The sequence below is a fragment of the Salvia hispanica genome, chromosome 3 (assembly GCF_023119035.1).
Source record: "Salvia hispanica cultivar TCC Black 2014 chromosome 3, UniMelb_Shisp_WGS_1.0, whole genome shotgun sequence".
NCBI classification, from domain to species: domain Eukaryota; kingdom Viridiplantae; phylum Streptophyta; class Magnoliopsida; order Lamiales; family Lamiaceae; genus Salvia; species Salvia hispanica.
This window is the reverse complement of record NC_062967.1, coordinates 19,468,931-19,494,961: the sequence shown is the minus strand read 5'-3', so window position 1 is coordinate 19,494,961 and position 26,031 is coordinate 19,468,931. Positions and strand designations below refer to the sequence as shown.

General features: G+C 36.5%; 2 protein-coding genes and 1 long non-coding RNA gene across 14 annotated transcripts; 1 reads left to right on the top strand and 2 right to left on the bottom strand.

Moving 5' to 3' along the window:
* Window positions 1-4,492: 4,492 nt before the first annotated feature.
* Window positions 4,493-6,722, bottom strand: LOC125209650. 6 transcript variants are annotated; one of them, XR_007174334.1, is made up of 7 exons: window positions 6,513-6,722; window positions 6,056-6,129; window positions 5,834-5,892; window positions 5,540-5,624; window positions 5,176-5,266; window positions 4,943-5,090; window positions 4,493-4,779 (listed from the first exon to the last, which is right to left on the bottom strand). It is a non-coding gene; the product is annotated as an uncharacterized LOC125209650 (long non-coding RNA). The 6 variants fall into 6 exon arrangements; XR_007174335.1 differs by having other exon boundaries at window positions 5,176-5,261; XR_007174337.1 differs by lacking the exon at window positions 6,513-6,722 and adding an exon at window positions 6,251-6,355.
* An 8,683-nt stretch (window positions 6,723-15,405) lies between these two features.
* Window positions 15,406-15,735, top strand: LOC125209531 (keratin-associated protein 5-4-like). Its single transcript, XM_048109130.1, has one exon. The coding sequence runs from the start codon at window positions 15,406-15,408 to the stop codon at window positions 15,733-15,735; it is 330 nt and encodes a 109-aa protein (XP_047965087.1).
* Window positions 15,736-18,907: 3,172 nt separating this feature from the next.
* LOC125217147 (ultraviolet-B receptor UVR8) lies at window positions 18,908-21,676 on the bottom strand. 7 transcript variants are annotated; one of them, XR_007175576.1, is made up of 6 exons: window positions 21,346-21,676; window positions 20,467-20,683; window positions 20,030-20,348; window positions 19,482-19,949; window positions 19,233-19,361; window positions 18,908-19,135 (listed from the first exon to the last, which is right to left on the bottom strand). XR_007175576.1 is itself a non-coding variant. In XM_048118982.1 (5 exons), exons 1-4 carry the CDS (start codon window positions 21,657-21,659, stop codon window positions 19,483-19,485), a joined length of 1,317 nt encoding a protein of 438 aa, XP_047974939.1. In that variant the 5' UTR covers window positions 21,660-21,676; the 3' UTR covers window positions 18,908-19,361; window position 19,482. The 7 variants fall into 7 exon arrangements, 1 of the variants encoding a protein (XP_047974939.1); XR_007175575.1 differs by having other exon boundaries at window positions 18,908-19,127; XR_007175574.1 differs by having other exon boundaries at window positions 19,238-19,361.
* Window positions 21,677-26,031: the final 4,355 nt, after the last annotated feature.

Here is a 26,031-nt window from a genome sequence, read left to right as displayed (position 1 = left end):
GTTACCATTAACTAGAAATAGAGGGATATGCGAAGTTTTTTCTGTGCAAATAATGACAAAACTTTAATCACGTTTGAAGTACTATAGAACTTATTAAGAAATCACACCAGAAGTTGCTGAGAAATGTGACATAATTCATTTGTTAGCAGATTTAGGGATTGCTAAAATTGCCCTCAAACTATTTGGGCATTTTCGTACAAAAAGTGGTTAAAAACACTGCATTCGTGATTATATTAAACGTTAGGCTCATCTAACGCTATTTTCTTTATGTTAGGATGCGTGGTATCATAATCCAAAATATTAGGGACTAAAGATGCAGCCTGTTCACTCTATTTTATATGTATATTTTCCCAAGTTTTAAAAAGTTAAAAATATCTAGATGACAAAGAAAATAATATAACCTTACAAAATAATATCAGATTTAGTAAATTCATTAGTTTATGTTAATAACCCAAATTAAATTAAATTATGTATATCAATCTTAAAAAATTTAGAATTTTAATTTTATAAATTCACATATACATAAAAAGTCAGTTTATCAATATAATTATTACATTGAAAATATAAAATATAGTTTAATTCATATATTCACGGTCATAATGTATACGACTATTCTAATTTACTAGTTTGACAATGTTCTAATCCATTCTACCATATTAAAAATTTTGAGATTTTGTTTTCTTTCTTATTTAGCATATTTATGATTCCATTTTACAAAATTCACATTTATTATATATTGGTTTCTCATTAGTTACATTTCACCTGTGTAAATAGTCCTTTATTTATTTTGCATAACTTATTTTCTTAATTTTTCCTTATTACTCCAACATTACTTGTATTTTATATATTTCTTAAGTTTAAATAAGATATAATAACACAAACTAATTTATTACAAATGGAAACTCAAAAATCCCTATGCGTCTAAAACTCAAAACGTAAATCAGTATAAAAAATTATGGAAATACAAAGCCCTATAAAACCCTCCAAACAATTGAGAAAAATAATTTACACAAATATAAATTGAAATAAATAAATGTATTGGACTAATTTTTTTATATTAAAGAGCACTAATTAAATTAAGTTAACTATCGACTTGACTTACCTGAATCAATATAAAAAATTATGGAAACCAAAAAACCGTATGACGACGAAAACCGTCCACAATAATTTCTCCGCATTATGAGCCAAATAAAATTATATAAATATAAATTGGATTAAATAAATTGGGCTAATTTATACTAAAGCCCAATAATTAAATTAAGTTAACTACTGGCTAGCTTCTTTCTTCCAACGCCAAAAGAAGACACAACAATACCCATAAACTTAATAAGAAAGCACAAACATAAAAAAAAAAAAGAAAAAAGAAAAAACATAGATAATTTATCTTCTTTTTTTCTCCCTTTATTTTTGCTTGATATTTTAATTGCTGATTCATTAACAATTAAAATATCAAGCAAACAAATAAACATGCCTTTCATGGGGAAATTAATATGTATCGCATCCTCCTCCAGCTAACAAAAAAAAAGCATAATCTAAATTAATAAGAAACGGAATCAAAAGCAAAATCAAAAAGAGACCAAATAAATTAAAACGAAGGAAGATATAGACAGGCTTTTCAATTTTAAATTCCAAACCAATTTGAATTACACTTGATTGTAAAGTTAAGCTATGACCCTTCAACCTAATAAAAAGACCCCAAACAATTCACCTTAATCACATAGACAGTTATGGTTGACATTAATTAATAGAATCCCCATTTGACTTTGAAAAGTCTACTCATTTTCAATTAAAATACTTTGCCAAATTGCATCAATGGTGATGAATTCCTATGTATAATGTGGATAAGGATTGATGATGCAATGAATTATATTAGTACTAAAATCTAACATGAATTTCATCTATATTTCCGAATTCAAATTCTCACAATAAGTCTACTTAACCATTTCCTAACTTCCATATTTGACCGATTCAACGCCTCCACGTGTATAAAAGAGATTAATTTTGAGTTCAAATAATCACTTAACAATCAAATCCAAAAAAAATCATCAATTAACAATGTTTTGCTGCTTACGGACAAGAGGCCGCAAAGAAGGGAATCGGGAGCAAAAGCCGGAGGCGGCGAACGGCAAAAATCAGCCGCCACCGCCACCAAATGTGGAGAAATCGAAAGGTGGCGGGAAAGATGGAAACATAGTGGTTTTGGCGGGAGCAGGCGCCGCAGTTGCTGCCACTGCCGCTACGGCTGTGGTGGTGGCTGGCGACGCGGATTCCGATGATGGTACTCCACAGGGGTGCTGCTGCGGCGGTGGTGCAGGGTGCGGCGGCGACGGTTGCGGTGGCTGTGGTGGTTGTTGAGGTTAACTTTCTTTGCTTATTCTTTGTAATTATTTATTTTTGGTAAATTATCAAAGATATTCACCGGCAAATCCAGTTACTATTTTCCGTATTGATTTGTAAGCACTTTAGCCCAATGATTTAAAGTTGCTTCATATCGAAAGACAAGAATTGATTTCTTGACTATTCGGTTAAAAATGGACGAGTCTCATGATACTCGACCACACGTATTGGATTAATTTTTTTAATTATTGTTGCACGTGAATTACTGTATTCAATTCGTTAGTGTTGTGAATTGTGATTGGTTAGACTTTAGTACATTTTTAGCTTTAATATCTTACACTTGTGGAAATCATAATTACATAGGCTTGTCTGTTTGGTTTTGAACTGAGGCAAATGAAAAGGATTACTGCTATGTTTGGTTAAAAAATGATCCGTGATAATATTGGTGATGTAGAAAACGTCTTTACTCCCAGCAAGAACTTTGATACCGGTTGTGCTCGCTATAACGGTTGTCACAACTTTGCGAGTAGAAGTTATTCTTTAATCCGCTCGGGTTCGGGCCAATCCATTCGGGTTGTTGGACTATTTGGGTGTGGGTTATTCGGGTTGTGAATTTTCGGGTTATAAATTTTCGGTCCTAACACTAAATCTTTGGATTTCGAGCTAACACACGGACTATTCGGGTTAAAAGTTATCTTATGTGTTACTTTCTATCCAATTCAATATTCTAACTCATCAGAAACAAGTTGTCGCAAATAGTAAAGTATTATCAAACTGATCGAGAAAAAAAAAATAATACCAATTGAAAACTGAAACAAATTAAATAAACATATCACTTAATTAATAGTACACATGAATCTGTCTACAATTAAATGAAAACCTTGCATTTCAAAGGAGTTGAAATTGTATAACCAAAAAAAAATTCTAAGCAGATAAAAAAGATACTCCATTTGTTTCACAGTAGTAGAGTCATTTTATTTTCTGAACTCGTTTTGGATAAATGATAATAAATAGTTAAAGTGAAGAAAAAGTAATGTAATAAAAAGAATGATGTAGATAAGAGTCTTCTCTAAATTATTCTCTCTCTTAGTTTACTCTTTATTCACTTTAACTATTTATTGTCATTTTCAAAAAACGAGTGCAGAAAATTAAAATGACTCTACTATTGTGGAACGGATGGATAAATATATATAGTTTTATGTCAAAAAATAAACTCTATTGAGTTGAGTGACATTCTTCTACATCTATAGCTTTTGAAGCTTCAACCGGATCATTGTCTTCGAGCGGAAAGACGTAATGCGGTGTTTAATATGAGTACATATTAATAGCATCTACCATATATGCTTCATATCAATGCTACGTTTCATATTAATATTACCATATATACTTCATATAAGTATACGTCCAAAATTTTAATTATGTTTTCATTTTAAATGCTCAACCTATGGGCTCGCAACCCTCCCAGGCCAGCCCGCATAACCCTATAATTTTACCAGATTAGTTCGGGCTAGATTGACATCCATCGTCGATGATAATTTGAATTCTTGATGAAAAATCCGAAATGAGGTGTAAATACATGAATGTTTTCTCGGCCCTTTTTCTGTCTTACATGAAATTTAAAGTAAATATGCAACTGATCAGATATATAATGACATAATAATAGTACTAATTAGGTTTGTAATTTAAATTTTAAGAGTTCTATAATTTTTATTTTAGTTATTTACTTCATAGAATTTAATTTCTTTTAATATCTACAAGAAAAAGAATGGCTAGGGACGCATTTTTAATCAATTAGAGACGCCTTTTTATGTTGCTAAATATATCACCGACGCTTCAAAAAGCGTCCTTACTGGTGGCGTGCCAAATAAAAATAAGGACGCAAATAGTGAGCGTCAGGTGAATTATTTTGAGACGCTTTTAAAGCGTCCCTAAAAACACAAATTAGGGACACTATTAAAAAGCGTCCCTAAATGCAAAATTGGGGACAATATTAAAAAGCGTCCCTAAACGTTTATAAACACATTGGGACTATTACCAAACCGTTTAAATCAAGAACACAACACAATTTCACTAGCTATGTAACTTGTACACATGATCAGTAGCTAAATTTCAGATCATAGCAACCATACACATTTCAAATACAAATAAAACTTCATATCCCAAATCTATCATTAATTCTGCAAGATTTCACCTTTACCAACCAACCAAATATCTTCATACATCGAAAACGTAGAGCCTTATAACCAAGACTCGACCTTTACCTTATACAGAACACAAACTAACACTAACTTAACTAATATTAGTGTTAAAAATGGCTACATAGACCCCAAGGAGCAGACCTGGTTCAGCTTCTCTGTTTTCATACAAAATGATATGTTCGTGAGTGAAGTTGCACCTTGCTAGGCCGCAATCCACACGCTGTTAACATTCCTCAAGAGTTTTCTGTAGCACACAAGAGATAAAAAAGAAAGATTTTCTTTTTATTAATCAAGTCATGAAATATAAAGAGAATAAAGTCTTCTAACTTCAGAAACTCAATTAGAAGATGAAAATTAAATAGCTACAATAAATAAAAACATTAGATATCCAAGGATCAGTAGCTGACCGAATGAACTTCACAAAACAGATAAGGCCAAATTGGATGATTGTCATTCAATCAGATCATTAGGGTTTAGCAGCTAGCAAATATAACCATCCGGGCAGCCCCTTTTGCTATTCACTCTACATCCTTGACTATTTCACTTTATGTATTTCTACAAAATGGATAGCCCTTTTGCCATAGATTCAATCACATTTATCCAGAAAATATAAAATGCAAAATTGGTGAATACAACTTACCTCTTGAATTCTCTTTCCAGTAACAGGGCATTTGGGAGCAATAACACAGTTCTCCCTACTCTGATGCTAACGCGCTAGATTCCCTCCTATTCTTTCATAAACACAACACAACACAACACCCAATTTAGTCATACTCTAAAGGCTTCATCCATCACAAAATCAAAATCTCATTACCAATGATTTTACTTTTAAAATTGCAGAAAATCAAGCTCTAATATAGTCCGTTGCATCTATACAAACTAGGAAACCTAAAACATTTTGTGGCCTACGATAAAGAAAAATCTCGCTATAGATTTCAGAAAGTGTTGCAACCTTCAAATGTCATACAAACGCTAAAAATTGAAATCTAGTCAAAGCGCCTTACCCTTTCTATAGCTTCACGTTCCTCGGGAATAACTGTTATATCATGTGGCATTGATCTTGTTAGCTAGCCTAGTATGTTGTCAACACTGCATCAGGGAAAAGAACCACAAATTTTGGACCCAATCATATAAACTCACAACTGCAACTATGTTATCCGCATAAATAGAAATCTTATTGTACTCTTCTTTTGATAAGGCGAAGAAAATCAACTTTGTGTTCTTGAATCAATCTAATAATCATAATCATAAATCAACAATCACAATCAATATCATGTAATCAGAGGAATTAAAGTTACCTATTGTTCTTCTACAATGAAAGACCAGCGCGTAGTACATATCTTCCTCATTTAATCGTCTGAAAAGAACAAAACAAGACAAGATGGTAGCTGAGACTAATCACAATACTCGAGACTAATCACAATGCACAGAAAAAGGAAACACATTTAATATTTATACTCATATAAAAAATGGCAAATATATGTTCAAAGGGATACTATCAAAGACTATAGGAAAAATACCTCTTCATTTCAAACAAGTCTGATTTCCAATGTAGTAAGTAATTGCCTCTCCAGTTTTGCACTTAAGAGACTGGCTGAAAATATCACAAGTAGAAGATGATATAATCAGAGTTGATTCATACAATATGTTCCCAAAATATTTCAAATTGACATAAATATCGAAAGAAGAAACTGGAAAGTGATAGAGAATTGAACCTGATTTATTGAATTGAACCTTATAAATCGAATGAAATCAATTATAAGCACAGGAAATAGGAGATTATCATCAAACGAAATCAATCACAAGCACAAAACATCAGAATAAGCTGACGATTTGCCGATTTGAACCTGATTCATCTCAATACAGCTACAATAACGAAGCACGAAGCACCGAATCAATCATAACATTTATACTGACAACACAACCAAAAACGACCTCAACATACCAATCCAATCACGAATCAGAGAGAAATTTCACCTCTTTCTCCCTGAGCTTAGCGAAGAAGCAATCAATGAGCCTTGGAGACGTCACCACGGTAGTGTGCGTACACATCGTGAGTGGAGGGTTTCGATAATGAAGGGGGAACGATGACCTTTACCGGTGGCGGCGGAATGACGGAGGCGCGCCGGCTGAGAGTTACAGAGCTAGGGATTGGAAGATGGGAGAGAGGGAGAACGATGGATCTGTTTCTATGAGTTTTGTTCCATTGGTAATTGTTTTAATCAACTTATTTTTCATTAATTTGTAATTGGCAATTATAATTTGGGGCGCAACTATACATGTGTCTAATTGGACTAAATTTGGGGACGCTATTGTTTTGCGTCGTGTATTTTGATGATTTTTCAAAATTTAGTAACGCAATCATTTGCGTCTCTAATCTTGTGTCGTTATTGTAAAGATTTGTTGTAGTGTTAATTTTTAAAATTTTGAAATTTGGGGTGACAGCACACGCAAAAGAAAAAATCTTTTAAGACAAACAAACAAAATAATACAGAAACATGAAATAGAAAAAAAAAATTGGAAATTAAAACAATCATTATAATACGGAATAACAAGACTTATCGAATTTAATTATACAAAGATTAAATTTACAACAAAACAATGTGTATGATGATATGGAAAAATCTAATGCGTATTCATGCAAATCATTATGAAATCGTGATCAATTTGTTTTTTAGTTTGATATAAATCTGTTTAAAATAATACTTCAATATAGTGTTAGTTAAAATATTTACTCTCTATCCCACTAAGATGACATATTTGCTGAAGAGGATTCTTATGAATGAATCCTCCATGATTTCAAGATATAAGTATTTGACCCTCAATTTTAATACAAATGTCAAGAATAGGTGAACATAACCTAAAAAACTAGACTCAAAAGATATTTGGGTGGCACAAAAATAAGGGGAAAGAAGTGTATAGAGAGATGAACCCTCCTTGGGACCTAAGATGTCACGCCCCAACTTTCTAAGAATAGAAGGCTCGGTTTATCGTCAGTAATGCGGATTAAAGAAGTGGGGAAGAAGGGGGGAAACAATTTTGTAAATGGAGAATTACATGAACTCGAAAGAAAGTAATATTTTACCGGAAGCATTCAAGAACAAGTGGCATCATGTATAGAGACATGATGCATCCAATCACTATTCTATCAAAGAACATACGACTGCTCAACACCGTCCATCGTCATCGTCGCTCAACCGACACATTTTTAAAACATAGGGCTGAGTACTTGATATACTCAGTGAACACAAGCCAAATACATTTTCATAAAACTGTCATGTCAAGCCATCACTGAGTGAGTGATGCACTTTTTATTAGTACGAACTAAACCTGCAAGTGTACAGAGTATATATAGTATAGCTAAAGGTTAGTAACGGATATCGAACACAGTAAAAACGATCACAGATTGTCTATCTTCTACTAATTGGAGAAATAAAGGTTTTTGGGTTTTTTGAAAATAAATTTGTAAAAATAAAGAAAACAAGTAAATAGATGCAGATAAAGTCACAGAATAAAAATATATGAGATAAGAGAAATCCAGGGATGTGCTTTCACAGTTATGCTTTATACATGTTCCAACTACAACACCCTAGCACAGTTCATACTTTACTAGAACAAGTCACACAATTATTGTCCATGCGACACAAAGTGGATTACAGACATTAGGGGCGTCAATCGTAGATTTGTAACTCCTAAAAGCTCCTTAGACTCTTAATGTTTTCGCTCTCAATTAACAGTGTCGTTTCAAGGGAAGCTAATTGTAACGTTACCTAAGCTCTTTTGACTCGCAAACCTCCTCTGACTATGTTGCAAGTCAATAGATCATCATAGAATGTGTCACTCAAATATGAAGAAATTATCAAACACTTAAAAAAGAAGCAAAGTAATGAACAAAACAGATATTAAATAAATAGGAACTGTATAACCAAGGTCGTTACTAACACATCCCTAGAATTCTATGAGTTTAGTTACATATGATGAAATAAGCTAAACACAGAGTTTTTAGGAAAAACATAGAAAACATTAAAACTAAAGCAAATTAAATCTTGTAGTCTTGATCTTCTCTTGAATCAACACTTTAAACGCCTTTGATCTTAATGAACAGTGTAAGATCTCTCAACTATTATGCTCTGGAAATTATTCAGCAAAAATGTCCCTTTGATGAAGTTTGAGGGGTTTATAGCCTCCAAGTCATGTGCCTTGATATGATAAATCCTTATAGAGTATGGTAAGTCTTTGAGAGAAAATAGGGCAATTTCTGTGCACCGCGTTTTTCCAGCTGGCCGTTGCACAATGTTCAGTAGTCGCTGCAAATCATCCGTAGCTTTTTTATCTCTAACAGCGGTCGCAGCACACAACCCAGTTGTCGTTGGACGTGTTCTTCTTTTCAGCTCTAATTTTCCGAAGCGGACCGCTTCAGGGGTAGTTCGCTAGCTGTCTCGAAGACTCCAAATTTCCATCTTCGACTTTTTGCTATCTTTTTAGGCTCTATTTTTCACATTTATCACAAAACGGACCAAATATGCAAGTAAAGGACATGTAATGCAACTTTGACACTCAAAACGGAACAAATAATGGCCTTAAAACAGTACAAAATCCGATCATATTAACTCCCCAAAAATTAACTCTTTATTTGTCCTCAAAGAAAACATAAAAAACATAAATAGACGCACGGATTGCATAAGGACTAGACGTCGTAATTGCCTTAAATATGGAAGAAATAGATGAATTAACGCAATCAGTTCAAGCTAGAGTTATTAATGCATTTTCATTACTAACTCGTAGATCACCTTGGATTTATGAACTCACAAGGGAAAACTTCCAAAGATGGGAAGTGTATTTATCTCTCACCCTCAATAGTATATATGACAATGTGTATAAGCACTCAAATCGTGCATCAAACAAAGTTTACCATAGGCTTGCTCAAAGTCTAATCCCTCATCTACTGGATGTGATTAAGCATCCAAAGTCTGAAAGGTCTCTATTTTTTGTCGTAATGTAGGCTCTTTGGTAGGTGAGGAATACTTTGTTAAAAAGTGACTAAAAATAAATATTACCAAGTAGAGTAAAATTGATTCCACTTTTCTTTCAAACTCAATACACTTTTGACGATTATTCTAACTTCAACTCACTTTTGCATTCCTTTTATTTTCTTTATTTTTCTACACAAACTTTCTTTCTTTTCTCTTTCTTTTTCTTTTTATACTATAGGCATCTTTTCTAGAACATGCACCCTTTAAATTTTTCTATTTCACAACGTGCACTTTCTTCAACTAAGCATACTACTTTTTCTTTCACCATTTCCCCCTTATCTCCCAAATTCCTCCATAATGGAGAATAAAAAAAACTATACATCCGGGTTTTTTGGGCGGCTATCTAGTTAGTTCAGCTATCACTGATGGAAGCCCATGCAGTTGTTCGGCCGGTTGGGTACTCAGGATTCAATTCCCTAGTGGTCTAGGGTGAACTGTCTCTCTTCTAATGAATAAGGAAACTAAATGGTTCGAATGAATGAAGAGAAAAAAAAAGAAGAATGTTTAGGCTGTACACCTAATTTTCCTGGGATTGTAGTTCAATCGGTCAGAGCACCGCCCTGTCAAGGCGGAAGCTGCGGGTTCGAGCCCCGTCAGTCTAACTGTTGTCTAGTTTTGAATAATAAAAGTTTTATTGAAAACCTCTTGATGATATTATCAAACTTTGAGGTGTGATCCGTTGCTAACTCTGCTAACTCATCTTTGTAGTGTATTGAAAAAATGTCAACACGATGACATTAAAATGTCATCATAAACTTAGTTGATATTTTAATACATTGTGCTAACATTGATATTTAACATGTCAACTCATTATATTAAAATGTCTACACAACTTTGTGTTGACATTTTAATGTGATCGTGTTGACATTTTTAATACACCGCGTTGATGAGTTAGTATGTTAGCAATTTAAGAAAAGTTAACATTCCAACGCACCCCATCAAACTGGACTCTCTCATCACATGATTCATTCCAATAACATTACTAGCACCTCTAGACATTTATCATCACTACCCAAGTTATCAGGATTTTTGGATTACGAAAAACTTGCACCATTTGATAAATCGAAGTAATGCATACAAAATATTGTATTAATAAGTGTTATGTGAACAATGATTAAAAAATAACAATCACTGAGACCTCGTCTTTCAATATATAGGCAAGGAAGACTTATATGATATTAGATCCATTCGGTGTTATATACCACACTAGCGCCGTTCATTTCCTTAGGTAAGGGAATTTTAGGACTGACGTCGTAACCTTTCGCAATAGGTAGTCAAAGTCAATCTAGATTGTGAAATCGAATTTCTTCTGCAATGAACCAACTACCTTACCTACTGTAAGATGTTCAACCAATCTACTAAGAAGAAGATTTAGACTTGTTTGTTTGTTATTCATTTAAATGTTTGTGAAACATCTTATAAATGCATAAACAAATACTAATGCAATAAAATTACTTCTTCTAGCATTGGGTTAAAAGTGGATTGTAGAGTTTGTTGTATGCAAAAAATTCTAATAGTGCATCATGCTTGAAACATATTTTGCAGTAAACCAAACCCAACAGTGTTCTCATCTTCCTCCATATCAAGTAAAACAAATTCCACATGAAGAAGTCATTTACCTTCACAAACACATTTTCTTAATTCCTTTGGGTGTTTTACGGACCTGTTCGCTATTTGCAACGGGATTGTTATCAGTATTAGCGTGTCGAACTTAAATTTTCGAAAGAACGAGAGTGGCATAAGATTTATGCTCGTCCCCAAATCACACAAGGCATTTGTTTGCCAATCATCTCCAATGACACATGAGATGTTGAAGCCTCCCCGGACCTTGAGCTTTTCTATAAGTTTCTTTTGAATTATTGCACTACAACTATTGACACGTTGACTTTCTCGTCCTTAGTCAACTTTTCTTCTCAATGACCACGTATCTCAAGAATTTAGAATACTTAGGCATCTATCAAAAAGCCCCTACTAATAGGATGTTCAAGTGGTCTTTCCAAACAATATCTAGAAACTTTGAGAATTGATCATCAATCTTCGTGTTTTTTGGATGGTTAGGGAAAATCTTGGGCACATACAGATTTATAGTAGGATCTTCGACATATTCATTTAAGCTTGTTTAGACTTAAGGATGAGGACTTGGTTCTAGGGCTCATCTTTCTTTCACACTGGTCTTGAGAAAAGAATGATTGTCGTAAACGATGCCACTTCTTACGTTGATGGCATTGTTGACCTTCGGGTTTTTAACGGTGTTCCCCGGAAATTATCATGACTGATGTTGTCTTCCCAAGACTTACGTAGTCTGACTCATTTGATACTCAAGGGATTCATGCAAAAGCTCATCTCTGTGACATCCATCTCCATCTTATCGGTTCTTTGATTCGAACCAGCCACAACAAAAAACTCGCCAACTAGTGACGGATATTTCCGTCACTAATCAGTGAAATTTATTCACTTAACATATTAGTGACAGATCAAGTTTTGGCAGATCCGTCATTAATAAACTTGTGGGTAAAAAGTTTTAGTGGCGGATTTTCCGTCACTAAAGTTATTATTACGAAAAACATAGGCGATTGCTTCGCATTAGTGACGGGTAATCTATCACTAATTAGTGACTGGCACTTTTCAGTCATTAATTCTGTCACTAGTTGTTGAGCTATTAAATGTTGTCACTAATTCCGTCATTATTTTGCACTTTTTTTTGTAGTGTGCCATGTATTGTCTGTTATCACCATGAGGGTTCTTATTAGGTTGTCGGTGGTGTTATTATTGGGCTCATCGACCGTACTATTTGACACAAAGGCTCTTGTTGGTGGTTACAAACATTGTTCGGATTCCTGTAAGATAGATTGGGATGTGAATTGTTCCTTGCTTGTTAATTACCACCCCCCAATAGGGGTGATAGTTGTTGAAGTTCCGTGGGTTGTCATTTGGGTGGAAGTAACTCTCATCCTCAACAATCCCTTGCGGCTTCTTGACATTTGACCCCTTCATATCATCCATATTTTGGTTCATCGTGATCAGCTATTGGGACGATGTTGATGTAGTCAAAATCACTAGCAGCGGTTATTACTCTGTGAGCTCTCTCTCTCCTAAGCTCTAACCTTTGTTGTTGCGCGAAAGCTTCTCCAATATCTTGGTGCAACTTTCATCTCCCAAATCCAGGAAAGAACCATCAGACACTTTATCGACTCGCTACACCCATTGTAGAAAATATTGATTCGATGCCTGGTGGAGAGCTAATGATTAGGAATTTTCTCAGCAAAGTCTTAAATCTCTCCCATGCTTCCTCCATAGATTCTTGATCTCTCTTTCTAAACTGGGTTATCTCGGCTTGTAGGCAGGGGCGGACCTACATGGTTGGGTGGGGGGCCATTGGAACCCCACCAATTTTAAGTGTATCTATATATATTACACATAAAATTATGTGATATAGTAATAGTTCAAGTGGCTTTGTTGTTGGGCATAGAAACCTTTAACTCTTTAATGTATGAGTTCAAATTCTACTCTCCAGTGTAAAAATTCCTGTGTCCGCCACTATTGTAGCTTGAGAGTGGTTCTAAAAGGGAAGAACTATTCTCAAATTTTTCTTATCGTATCGTGCCAACTTATAATCGAACTTGGCTCGAGACTGTCATACCAATCCCTTTGCTTCATCATCAGTGAGAACAAGAAAAGTCTTATCTTCATACATCATACGGTACTGGTACCCCATGTACTTGATGGTGTTACTAATTTTCAAATATAAATTGAATTAAATAAATTAGACTAATTTATACTAAATCCCGCTAGATAACATAAGTTAAATATAAGATTGACCTATTTCGAGGAATACGAAGACTACATGCGTTCAAAGCTTTCTTCTTCTGCTTTTTTGTTCCCATATCATATTAATTGTACTGAAAGCAAAATTCTTGAAAAAAGATAACAAAAATACCCACAAAACCTAATTAGAAAGCACAAACATATAAAATAAGAAGAAAAGATAAAACTCAGAGAAAATGATCAAATAAAAACTATAAGAATAGCATGAAAATTTTCACTTTAAAAACATTTTTTCTTCTTTATCTCATTCAATTTATTATCAAAAACCTTTTTACTACCACTTCTCCTAATTATTATTAAAAAAAAAACAAAACCTTTTTATTTTTCCAATTATCACATAAATAAACTAAACTTTTTTATTTCCCTAATTTTATTATAAAATTCATGATATTAATCTTGTTATTTTTCCCCCTAACATCCCTTTTATACATGTATAGTATATATTTTGATTCGTTCAGATTGGTTAAGTTTTAGAGTTAATGTATATGTGAAAGAAGACTTATAAACAGGGGCGGAGCTAGGGTGGGGCCAGGGGGGGCCCTGGGCCCCTCACCCTTTCCAACTTTACCTATATATTATATATGTACAAAACCATTAACAAAGTTTATAGTGGTGCAATTGGTAAGGATGATGCACATGTAGCTGATTAATCTTAGGTTCAACTCCTGATCTTGCAGAATTTGTCATTTTTTTTTCACTGTCTATAAATATGATGTTAATATTTCTATGTGAATCCTTAGATTTTCTCTTGAGACTTGAATATGTTTATGTTCTATTAGATATTCTAATGCTAATAGTTTTGTTTATTTTCTCTAGTAATTTATAATCTTATAGCTAGTAATCTTGTATAAATAATTTTATTTTGTAACTATTAAGAATAATTTTCATAATTTTAGAACATATGTAAATACTATGTCATAGCATAATAATATTATTTAAAATCAATTTTAATGATATGCTATTTATTTTTAATTATATCGATGTTGACGTTGTCAATGTATCTCTATTTTTATTACCATCCTTTAGTTATCGATCTCATTATCCGTCTCTCGCGTACATCTCTCTATTACTTATGTTCGAGTTAATTTCATATTGTAGATACTGAAACAACTTGACACCGAAACAAATTAATAAAATTTAACAGTAATTTGGGCCCCCATGATTAAAATCCTGGCTCCGCCACTGCTTATAAACATTCACTAATCTATGTATCATTTTCGAGAGGACAATAATTTATTATTCTATCTCTCACATAACATTCACTAATCTATGTATCATTTTCGAGAGGACAATAATTTATTATTCTATCTCTCGATGTGTGCTTCTGTCAGTTGTGTGTTATTTTGTTTCGTTCAAGAAACTCGAACTTAGATGCTCCGTCATTAGTGATTAAAATACCAAGCAAACAAATAAACATGCCTTTCAGGGGGAAATTAATATATATCGCATCCTCCTCCAGCTAACCAAAAAAAAGCATAATCTAAATTAAGTAGAAAAAGAATCAAAAGCAAAAGCAAAAAGAGACCAATGAAATTAAAACGAGGGAAGATATAGACAGGCTTTTCAATTTTAAATTCCAAAGCAATTTGGATAAAACAATATTACACTTAATTGTATTAAATGATTCTAATAAATGTGAATAACCCTTCAACCTAATAAAGAGACCCATAACAATTCACATTAATCACATAGACTGTTATGGTTGACATTAATTAATAGAATCCCCATTTGACTTTGAAAAGTCTACTCATTTTCAATTAAAATACTTTGCCAAATTGCATCAATGGTGATGAATTCCCGGATAAGGATTGATGATGTAATGAATGATATTAATACTAAATATAACATGAATTTCCTCTATATTTCCGATCAAATTCATACAAAAAAGTCTACTTAGCCATTTCCTAACTTCCATCTTTGACCATTCAACGCCTCCACGTGTATAAAAGAGATTGATTTTGAGTTCAAAACATCAGCTAACAATCAAATTCAAAGAAATTCATCAATTAACAATGTTTTGCTGCTTACGAACAAGAGGCCGGAAAGAGGGGAATCAGGATCAAAAGCCGGTGGCGGCAGGCGGCAAAAATCAGCCGCCACCGGGGAGCTATGGATACGGTGAGAATGAGGGGAAATTGAAAGGCGGCGGGAAGGATGGAAACATGGTGGTTTTGGCGGGAGCAGGCGCCGCAGTTGCTGCCACCGCCGCTACGGCTGTGGTGGTGGCTGGCGTCGCGGATTCCGGTGATGGTACGTCGCAGGGCTGCTGCTGCGGCGGTGGAGACGGTGGAGCGGGGTGCGCCGGCGGCGGTTGCGGCGGCTGTGGTGGTTGTGGAGGTTGATCAAGTGCAGTGGAGATTGTTAATTACTAAATTGTTTTGTTTGTGTAATTAGCAAATTGGAGTAATTATTTTTTTCCTTCTTCTTTGTGAATATTTATATTTGGTAATTATCAAGTATTCATCGGCGGATTTAGTGACTATTCTCCGTGCTGATTTGTAAGCACTTTAATGGGTGGAGCAATTAGCTCAAGGATTTAAAGTTGCTCCATTCTCAAAGACATGGTTTGATATCATGACCGTTTGATTAAGAATGGACGAGCCTCGTGCTACTCGACCACGCTCCTTGGATTAATTTTTGTAAATATTGTTGCATGTGAATACCGTATTTAATTCGTCAGTGTTGTTGAATTGTGATTTGTCAGAATTTAGTACATTGCTAGCTTTAATATTTTACACTTGTGGAAACCATAATTAAATATGCTTGGCTGTTTGGTTTTGAACTGAGGCAAATGAAAAGGATTGCTGCTATGTTTGGTTAAAACCTGAAAGCGATACGTGATACTAAGAAGACGTGTTTACCCCAGCAACAACTTTATATATTATCAATATTAATATGAGCTTTTTATGAAAAATCAGAAATGAGGTGTAAAATACATGAATGCTTTTCTCGGCTCTTTTTTTGTCTTACATGAAGTTTAAAGTAAATATGCAGATGATCAGATATATGATGACATAATACTACTAATTGGGTTTATAATTTAAAGTTTAAGAGTTCTATCATTTTGATTTTATTTATTTACTTCATAGAATTTAATTTCTTTTAATCTTTAAAATTTTGAAATTTGGGGTGACAGCAAAAAAAAAAAAAAACTCTTAAGAAATACAAACAAAATAATACAGAAGAAAGGAAAGAGAAAAATGGAAATTAAAACAATGATTATAAAACGGAATAACAAGACTTATCGAATTTAATTATTTGAAGATTAAATTTACTATAAAACAATATGTAAGATATGGAAAAATCCAATGTGTGTTGTAGGAATCAGACCACCATGATTCACTAATTACTGGGACATCTTTTTGTTATTACACCGCTTATTAAGATGGCTACTCTCAGAGAAACAAGCCAAATACAAAAGATAGAAACAAGATTACAAGTCTACTTAGTACAAGATAAACTAAATCGGAACCCTAGCTATTCTCAAGTCTTCTACCGGACTTGAGACTCCAACTCCTCCGATTACCTGCACACTAAGTAAATGAATCAGTACAACAAAACAAGACTTCGTAGAGTCTAACGTCTTAAACATAAAACACACAGAAATAAGAGATTTGAAGGATATGGCTCAAGTCACAATAGTGATTGCACTAGGCCTTGGACCTCCCCAAATCTCAACTGAAAGTAACAAAGGAGAATTGGATAAAATCTTACAAAGGAGATGTTCCATAGGAGTCTTTTAAAATTCAACATCCATCAATAAACTAGAGTTTAAAGTCTCACAAATGAGTATATATATAGGTGGGGTTGAAAACCTAAGAGAAAAAGCTTTAAAATGGATAAAATCAGCCAAAAAGTGCCTGCGGCCGACCCGGACATTCAGAAAGTGCCAATTACCCGACCCGGGCAAACTTTCTGCCCAACTTGTCAAAACCATGCAAGATACTCATGCGAACCTCTTTCGAAGATGAAAACATTGATAATCTTTGAAGAGCGTTTGAACATCATTTTGATAAGCTGATTACTCTTGGAATCCAACTGCGTTTGAAACCTTTGACGCCCGGTCCCATGATCGTATCATCCTCTCATTCTTGAAAAGAATTTGTCCTCAAATCCGAGCCTTCTCTTTTCCTCTCATCCTCAGGAGGCCATCGAACTTTATTGGCTCTTCGGAGTGTCTTCTCTCTCATCCTTAGACTATAATCAATCCATGGCTCCCGTCGAAGGAGAGACAGTTGATGTCTAGCACCATGGTCATATCACATTCCTCTTTAATTTTTCACAACAAGATAATACACATCTATTTTTTTTGGTAGCTTTCTCTTTCTGGTTCATACATTTAACCACTCTTATCTCTCTTTAATTAAATCTCTCATCATTTAATACTTAATCCACTTTTCTCTCTCTCCAATTAACCACATTAACTAACAATTCCTAAAATCTCGTGCCGATAAAAAATATATGTTATTAGCCGGGATGGAGGGTGAAGTAAAATATAATTATGGAAAAAAAATATAATTATATAAGGGCACTAAATTCTCACATGAATTTCTCCGAAGTTTCCATGATCTATTCAACTTCCATATTTGTTATCTGAACAATTCGACTTCCATATTTGTAATTCGACCAATATGGCGCCTCTGTGCTCTGTGTATAAAAAGAGCTAGATATGTGAGTGCAAATCATCACTTAACAATGTTTTGCTGCGTACGAAAAAGAGGCCGCAAAGAGGGCAATCAGCAGAAAAAGGCAGTGCCGGCAAACGGGAAAAATCAGCCGCCACCGCCACCGAATGTGGGGAAATCGAAAGGCGGCGGGAATGATGGAAACATGGTGGTTCTGGCGGGCGCAGCTAGCGTGGGGAAATCCGCTGATGGTACTTCACAGGGATGCTGCTGCGGCGGTGGAGATGGCGGAGGAGGGGGTTGCGGCGGCGGCTGTTGCGGTGGCGGTGGTTGCGGCGGCGGCGGTGGTTGTGGAGGTTGATCAATTGCGGTGGAGATTTCCATGGCAATTTCTTCCTCTCTTCCCATAGATTTTCTAAAATGTAGCAGTCATTATATGAAATCCTTCATTTCTTCTCTCTTCCCTTTTATCGACGGCTGCTCTCTTCTTTGTCGACGGTTTCCATGGCAATTTCTTCCTCTCTTCCCATAGATTTTCTTTGTATTTTGATTCTCCATTTTTAACGGGGTAATGATAAATGTATATAATTGTACATACATAATCAAACTTTTTTACGTTTTACGTTAAAAATCGATTTATAAATATTAATTGAATTAAAATAACTTACATACTAATAATTCTGTAACAACTTTTTTAAAAATTGAAATTTTATATGGGGGTGGAACCAGTGTTCTCAACAATTTATTATTTCTCTTATTACTATAAACAAAGTAGAAGTGATTAATTTTTAATCCAAAGAGTATTAATACTCGCACTTTAAACTGAAAATCATATACACATGGAGTAGTACTTTATACAAACGCTATCTTTCCACATTACCACAATCCATAAAAAAAATCATGAATAGTACATAAATATTCAACATAAACATTATTCATGTTTTGACCACATATTTCTTGGCTAACAAAAACAGACGAAAACCTTAACCATGCCACAGCAAAGTTTCTAAATCCATCACATCATTTGCAGCTCAGGAATGGAACAACGATAACGACCGAGCTCAGAAACCGAAGCCAGAGGTTCTCTACTTCTCCAATATCGGCCTCATCTGCACCACTCGATTTTACAGAGGAAAATATCGAACAGAGGTAAGTTCATCCCATCAACTCGAGTAAAATTTTCATCAACAGTTTAACACTATGACTGCATTTACCGTACATTATGACACTTGTGCTAAATTTCACCTTCGTTTGGAGATAGCGTTGAGCTCGTTTCCAGACTTCCCTGCCTCGGGAAATCTTGGAGGTGGACATGGAATACAAGAAACAGCTTGATGATAGCCCTGAACGTTGAGAAAATATCAAGATTATCATTGCACAACACGAGTAACTGGCAATATACAAGAGAAACGAAAGATTTATTAGAACAAGGATATATAAATGCTGGTTGAGGCTTCTCTCACATCATTCACGAACAAGAACCAGATTGTGATCAAACCCTGCGACAGCTTGCAAAACATCAGAGCCCTCCAAATATTCGACCAACATAGGTTCGGGTTCATCAGCAGAGCTACCCAATCCGAGCCTGCCATTTCTACCACAGCCCCAAGACCAAACCTCCCTCTTCTCTGTTACTGCAATAGAATGCACCCGGCCTCCGGAAACAGAAACTGGCATTTCACCAACCAAACTATCAACAACGAAGGGCATATTCTCTGGGCCGTCTCTCCCAAGTTGAGAACACTGGTTCCACCCCCATGTAAAAATAGTTGGCCCTTCTTCTGCACTGCAGATAGCTAAAGAATGCCCGAGCCCTGATGCTATACAGATTGGCCGGAGGCCAAGGTCGACAGAATGCAATCCTAAATATCCCGTCACTTGACCAAGTTGGCCATACACGTTGCTCCCCCCACTCAGAAGCGTACCATCCCCTGAAAATCGAATCCAAACCACCTTAAAAAACTCCCCATCACATGATTTGCCAGTCTATCAATCGATAACAAAGACTTACCGCATAGTATTAAGGAATGATCAAGCCCACAAGCCATATCCACAACTTCAGCATCACTGACTTCTTCTATCAAAGTAGGCTCCCAGATTATAGGCATATCTGTTTCCTTCTCCATTGCTTCTGAAACCAGCTTCTCAGCTGCCTCAATCATCATACTCTTATTCTCACTCAGCGATATTACTTTTTCAGAAATGGAATCCAATGGTGAGGCCTCCAAAGATCTACCAATCCTCCCTAATCTACAATCTGCATAATAACCCCATCCGAACAATTTCCCACCCTTAGTCAGTGCAAGAACATGTCCCCAGCCAAGTGAAACCTGCAAAATCATATAACCGAAATGCAATTAACATATTCAATCAGCAAAACAACTTCACACCGATCATGTTAACTGAGCTCTATAAATCAATTCTACCTTAAACTAGTAAGAAGACTACCTTAACTATCTCATGTCCGAGAAGTGATTCAACCCTGGCCGGTGAGACAGCCTCGGTGACATGTTTCCCAAGACCTAGCTGTCCACGCTTCGACATCCCCCACACCCACAATGCACCATCATCTCCAATAGCAGCAGATACAACACCAGATGCAAACGCAGCTCGAACCATCACCTTATCCAACCCTTCCACCTTTTGTGGTTTACTCCACGTCTCTCTATATTAAATATGAACAAATTGTTTATTGAAAACAATCATAAGAAGCATCTTGGATTCATTTATCATGCAAAAGAACAATCTTGAATTCAAAAATCAAGTTTTCTCTAGAGGACTAAGAGAAGCACAAATTTGGCATAAAATAGAAACATTAGCTTTTGCCTGTGAAATCAGGCAGTGCCACAAAAATCTCGAATTATCTATATAAATCATTAAAAATCTGAACTTCAATTAAGTAAGATTTCATTATTTTCAGACATATGAGATCTCATCCACCCCAATCTTGAGTTCTTTATATTGACTGTAGCAAAAGTCCATGAGGCTCTGTTCGCTACCATGATATTCAGCTTGCGAAATTGGAATTGGAATTGAATTGGAATTGGAATTGAATTACAATTCCAATTCCTTCCAATTTCACAATTTGAATTCTACACAAACATACTTCACACACACTGTACACACATACACACACACTTCAAATCAATTCCTTCAAATTAAATTCCGTATATCATTTTTACTGAACAAAGGATTTGAAATTGAATTCAATTCATTCAAATTCAATTCCGTTGAATTACAATTCCATTCCAATTCCAATTCCAATTCCGTATATCGAACGAATTGGAGGTAAAAATTTGAAATTTCACAATTTGGGGGGAGCAAAACCTAGGAGAGAGCGGGCCGCGGCCGAGCTGAGACTCGTTATTCCGGCCCCAAGCCCAAACGTGGCCCTCAGAAGTAACGGCGAGAGAATGGTAGTGACCGGCGGCGACGCTGCAAACATCAGGCGGAAGGCCCGGTATAGGAGTGGGCTCGTAGGCGTCGGAGCTAAGCCCGAAAGGGGAGTTTTGGAGACCAAGTGCACCCTGGGAATCGTCGCCGAAGCTCAAGACGGTGGTTTTGACGGACAACCATCGGCAGCTCAGCCCGATTAGAGGGCCCGGTCGGGTTATGAAATTTTTGTTGAGGAATCGAAGCATTGCGCGAGTTATGTTTTCAAGTGACTGAAAATGTTGTAAACAAAATTATTAGAATAATTTTTTTTTCATTTATATTAAGTTTGTTTAATAAAAAATACTCTCTCCGTCCCTAAAATATTTTCCGCACTTTGACTTGGAACAAATTTTAAGAAATGTAATAAAAAATTAGTTGAAAAAGTTAGTGGAATGTTATATATTAGTTTTATAATAAAATGTGAATACGAATTAACTAGTGGAATATGAGGTCCACTATAAAAAAATGTTAAAAAGTTAAATGGGGCAAATTTTTTGGGGTGGAAAGAAATAGGAAAATGAAACAAACTTTCAGGGACGGAGAGAGTATTAATTTTAGATTGAGACATTATTTGGGACCAAAAGTAACAAACTTAACGTAAAGGTCATTTATAAAAAGTAACAAATTTAATGTAAATAATATAAAAGTTTTAAAGCAACTGTTAAGAGTATCTCCAATGGCGGCTAGCGGACCAGCTAGCGGCTCCGCGCGCGCTTGCCGGTCCGCTAGCCGACCATTGGGAGCGGCTAGCGACATATCGGCTAGCGAATCGCTGATTCGCTAGCCGATCCGCTGGCCGCCATTGTAGGCTCCCGATCGGCTAGTGGTTGGTGAGTGAAATTTTTTTTTTGTTATTTTCGAAACTCTATATATACGCGCTTTTAACGTCATTTTCATTCGCACCTCTTGTGTTAACGAGTATCTCTCTCTCTTAATTTCTGTACAAAAGCAATATCGCTAAATGGAGAACAACAACGACTCCACTCAGGGACGGATGTACATGCATCCTACAAGGGGCAAATGCCCCACCTCAAAAAAATTCACTAGTGCTATTTTGATCATTATTTTTAAATTTTTTTTGAAATACCATTATAAATGCCACTTCTAAAATCCTTGAAATGTTTTTGTATGGAATTTTGCCCCACCTATACAGAATTTCTGGCTCCATCCCTGACTCCACTCCAACTACTCCAGTGACGTCCGGGTCGCAAACTCCCACGGTACCCGTGGGAAGTGGATGGAACCCGATGAGCAGGTTCTACAATATGTACCCTTGGCCACAGATGATGCCGGGAATGGCAGCCGGGGGTAGTAGTATGCCGGTGTGGCAGGGCGGACAGGGGATGCCGGGGGTTCCAGTGATGCAAGGGTGGCAGCCGGGGATGATGGGGGTGCAGCCCGGGATTCAGGGGATGCCAGGGGGGTGCCGGTGGTGCAGCCCGGGGGGGACAATGTCTATCGCACCAGTCTTGACTTTTTGACTGTGTCTTCCCACACATCGACCTCAGTGGAGACTCAATTCACTGGAGATGACGACGGTATACGGAGGAAGTGGACGGATGACGAGAACGTCGAGCTGTCCAAGGCTTGGGTGGCTGTTTGTGATGATCCTCTCCAGTCGAACAATCATAGGATCGTCAACTTGTAGGTTAAGATTGCAGCAGCCTACAAGACACATTGCCCGCATGGGAAGACACACAGCGGGGAGGAGTGCCGGAAGTAGTGGGAGCGAATCAGGGTTGCGGTCTCCCGATTTGCGGGGTTGTACGCCAACAACCTCCGCATGAATACCAGCGGTCAGAAGGATCGCGGAGACGCAGTTCCCCTTGAAAGGGGTTTATAAGGAGTTCACCTTCTGGAATGCTACGTGGTGTTGATGGATTCTGAGAAGTTCCGGGCAGGTATCGATGCGTCTGAACTATGCCGGTGACTACAGCAGCAGCGGTGGTTCCCACGAGCTCCCCGACGATGCTCTGGAGTTCCCGTCCCCTCCATCATTTACTCCCCGCACCCGCCGGTTGGTCAAAGGACAGCGCAACGGGCTCGTTCTAGGGGAGTCGCCCAGGTCCCTGGAGGTCTAGTCGGCATCCCCCCCTACTGGCAAGTCGACAGGCGAGGCTTGTTGTGTCATCCTTGTTGTGTTGCAAAATCACATAGGCTTCCTTATACTCCTTATGTTTCCAGCATATTGTTCCTTTGTCTCTAATTCACTGTGATCTTTGGGGACGCTCCCATGAACTCTAGAAATGGTTTTTTCCTATTATGTAACATTCATTGACCACTTTAGCAGATTTACATGGTTATACCTTTTGAAATCCAAGGGAGAAGTTCTTTCTGTTTTTGAATCATTCAAAGCTATGGTGGAAAATCTCCCCTCTTGCAAGATTAAAACATTACAATCTGACTGGGGAGGAGAATACCAAGGTCTAACTTCTTTTTTGCAAGAATCTGGTATTGCTCATAGGGTGTCTTGACCCTACACACCTCAACAAAATGGACTTGCGGAAAGGAAACATAGACATGTGGTCGAGATGGGATTGGCCCTGATGTCTCAAGCAGGATTGCCTCCAAAATTTTGGGATGATGCATTCACTACAACTTCCTTTATTATCAATAGAATTCTTGCTAAAACCATCTCATACAGCTCTCCTTTTGAGTTGCTGTTTAAATCCAAGCCTGACTACATCCAATTGAAGGTCTTTGATTGCTTGTGTTACCCGTTCTTGCAGCCCTATAACAAGCACAAACTGCAAAACAGATCCGAAGCTGCTACTTTTATTGGTTATAGTCCATCTCATAAAGGGATCAAAGCCCTCCTTCCCACCGGAAAAATTATTGTTACTCGAGACATTATATTTGATGAATCATCTTTTCCATATTCTTCCATTGCTACTAATCCTCAATCCCCCTCTCTCACTCATTTTATACATGTATCTTCTGTTCCACAGTTCCCTATATCACAAAACTCCCCTGTCATTTCTAATTCCCAAAATTCTATACACCCTTCATCAACTCATTCCCCACCACAATCTCCTATCTTTAGCACTCCACCAAACTCACATAGCAGCCCCTCTGATCCTCCTTTATCACTTCCTAACCACACACCTTTCATCATTTCTGATCATGCTGCAGTAAATTTCAGTAATGATCAAAATCATTCTCCTATTCCTACATCACCCATCGAAGCTTCACCATCTTCTATTCAATCAATTCCTCTTATCATAAATCAACATCATATGATCACTCGTGCCAAATGAGGGATTTTTAAACCAAAAGCATACACTATATCTCTAAACACCCTTCCTAGATCCATTTTGGCAGCTCTTCTCATTGCAGTTTGGAAAGAAGCAATGCTAGCTGAGTTTTTGGCCATTCTCCGCAACAAAACATGGACTCTTACTGTTCTTCATCCCGGCAAGAATCTGATAGGTTGCACTTGGATTTTCAAAATAAAAAGGCATGCGGATGGGTCCATTGCAAGGCACAAAGCAAGGCTTGTAGCTCAAGGTTTTTCACAACAACCGGGATTTGACTTTACAGAAACATTTAGCCCGGTTGTTAAACCTACAACCATCAGAATTATACTTAGTCTTGCAGCTTCTTTCCAATGGAAAGTCACCCACCTTGACGTGAACAATGCCTTCTTGCATGGTGAATTACATGAAGATATATATATATATATATATATATATATATATATATGAGGCAGCCTCCTAGTTTTGAACAAGGCAATCCTCAATTGGTGTGCAAACTAAACAAAGCCATTTATGGGTTGAAACAAGCATCAAGGGCTTGGTTTTTCACCCTACACACTGTTCTTCTTTCCATGAGTTTCTCTCAGTCTAAGGCTAATGCATCATTGTTCTATAAGATCCACAAGTCCGAGGTAACATATCTTCTCATCTATGTGGGTGATATTTTGATAACTGGTTCTAATTCATTGGATATTCGGCATGTCATTGATCAATTAAGTGATCATTTCTCACTAAAAGATCTAGGGGAAGTGAAACACTTTCTAGGTGTTGAGGTTTCTAAAACAGGAGAAGGTCTTCACCTAAATCAGGCCACCTACATCAAGGAGCTGCTGAATAAGTTAAATATGCAAGAAGCCAAAGGGGCTGCCACACCAATGATCTCTAATTCTCAACTCAGTAAATCAGATGGAGATCCCATGGCCGATGGAAAGTTGTACAGAAGTACAGTTGGAGCGTTGCAATATGCGACAATCACAAGGCCTGAAATCAGTTTCAGTGTGAATAATGTCAGTCAGTTTATGTCTTGTCCTCTTGAGACTCATTGGAAGGCTGTAAAACAAATTCTTAGATATCTTGCTGGGACCTTGGACTATGGTCTGCATATTCAAGCTTTAAATACAACTATTACTGCCTTTTCAGATTCTGATTGGGTGGTCGATCTTGATGACAGAAAATCAGTGAGTGGTTATTGTTGTTACCTGGGAAGACCTTGGTATCTTGGAAATCAAAGAAACAGTCCGTGGTTTCGAGATCAAGCACGGAAGCAGAATATCGCAGTTTGGCTCAAGCTGCGTGTGAAGTCACATGGATAAATTCAATCATG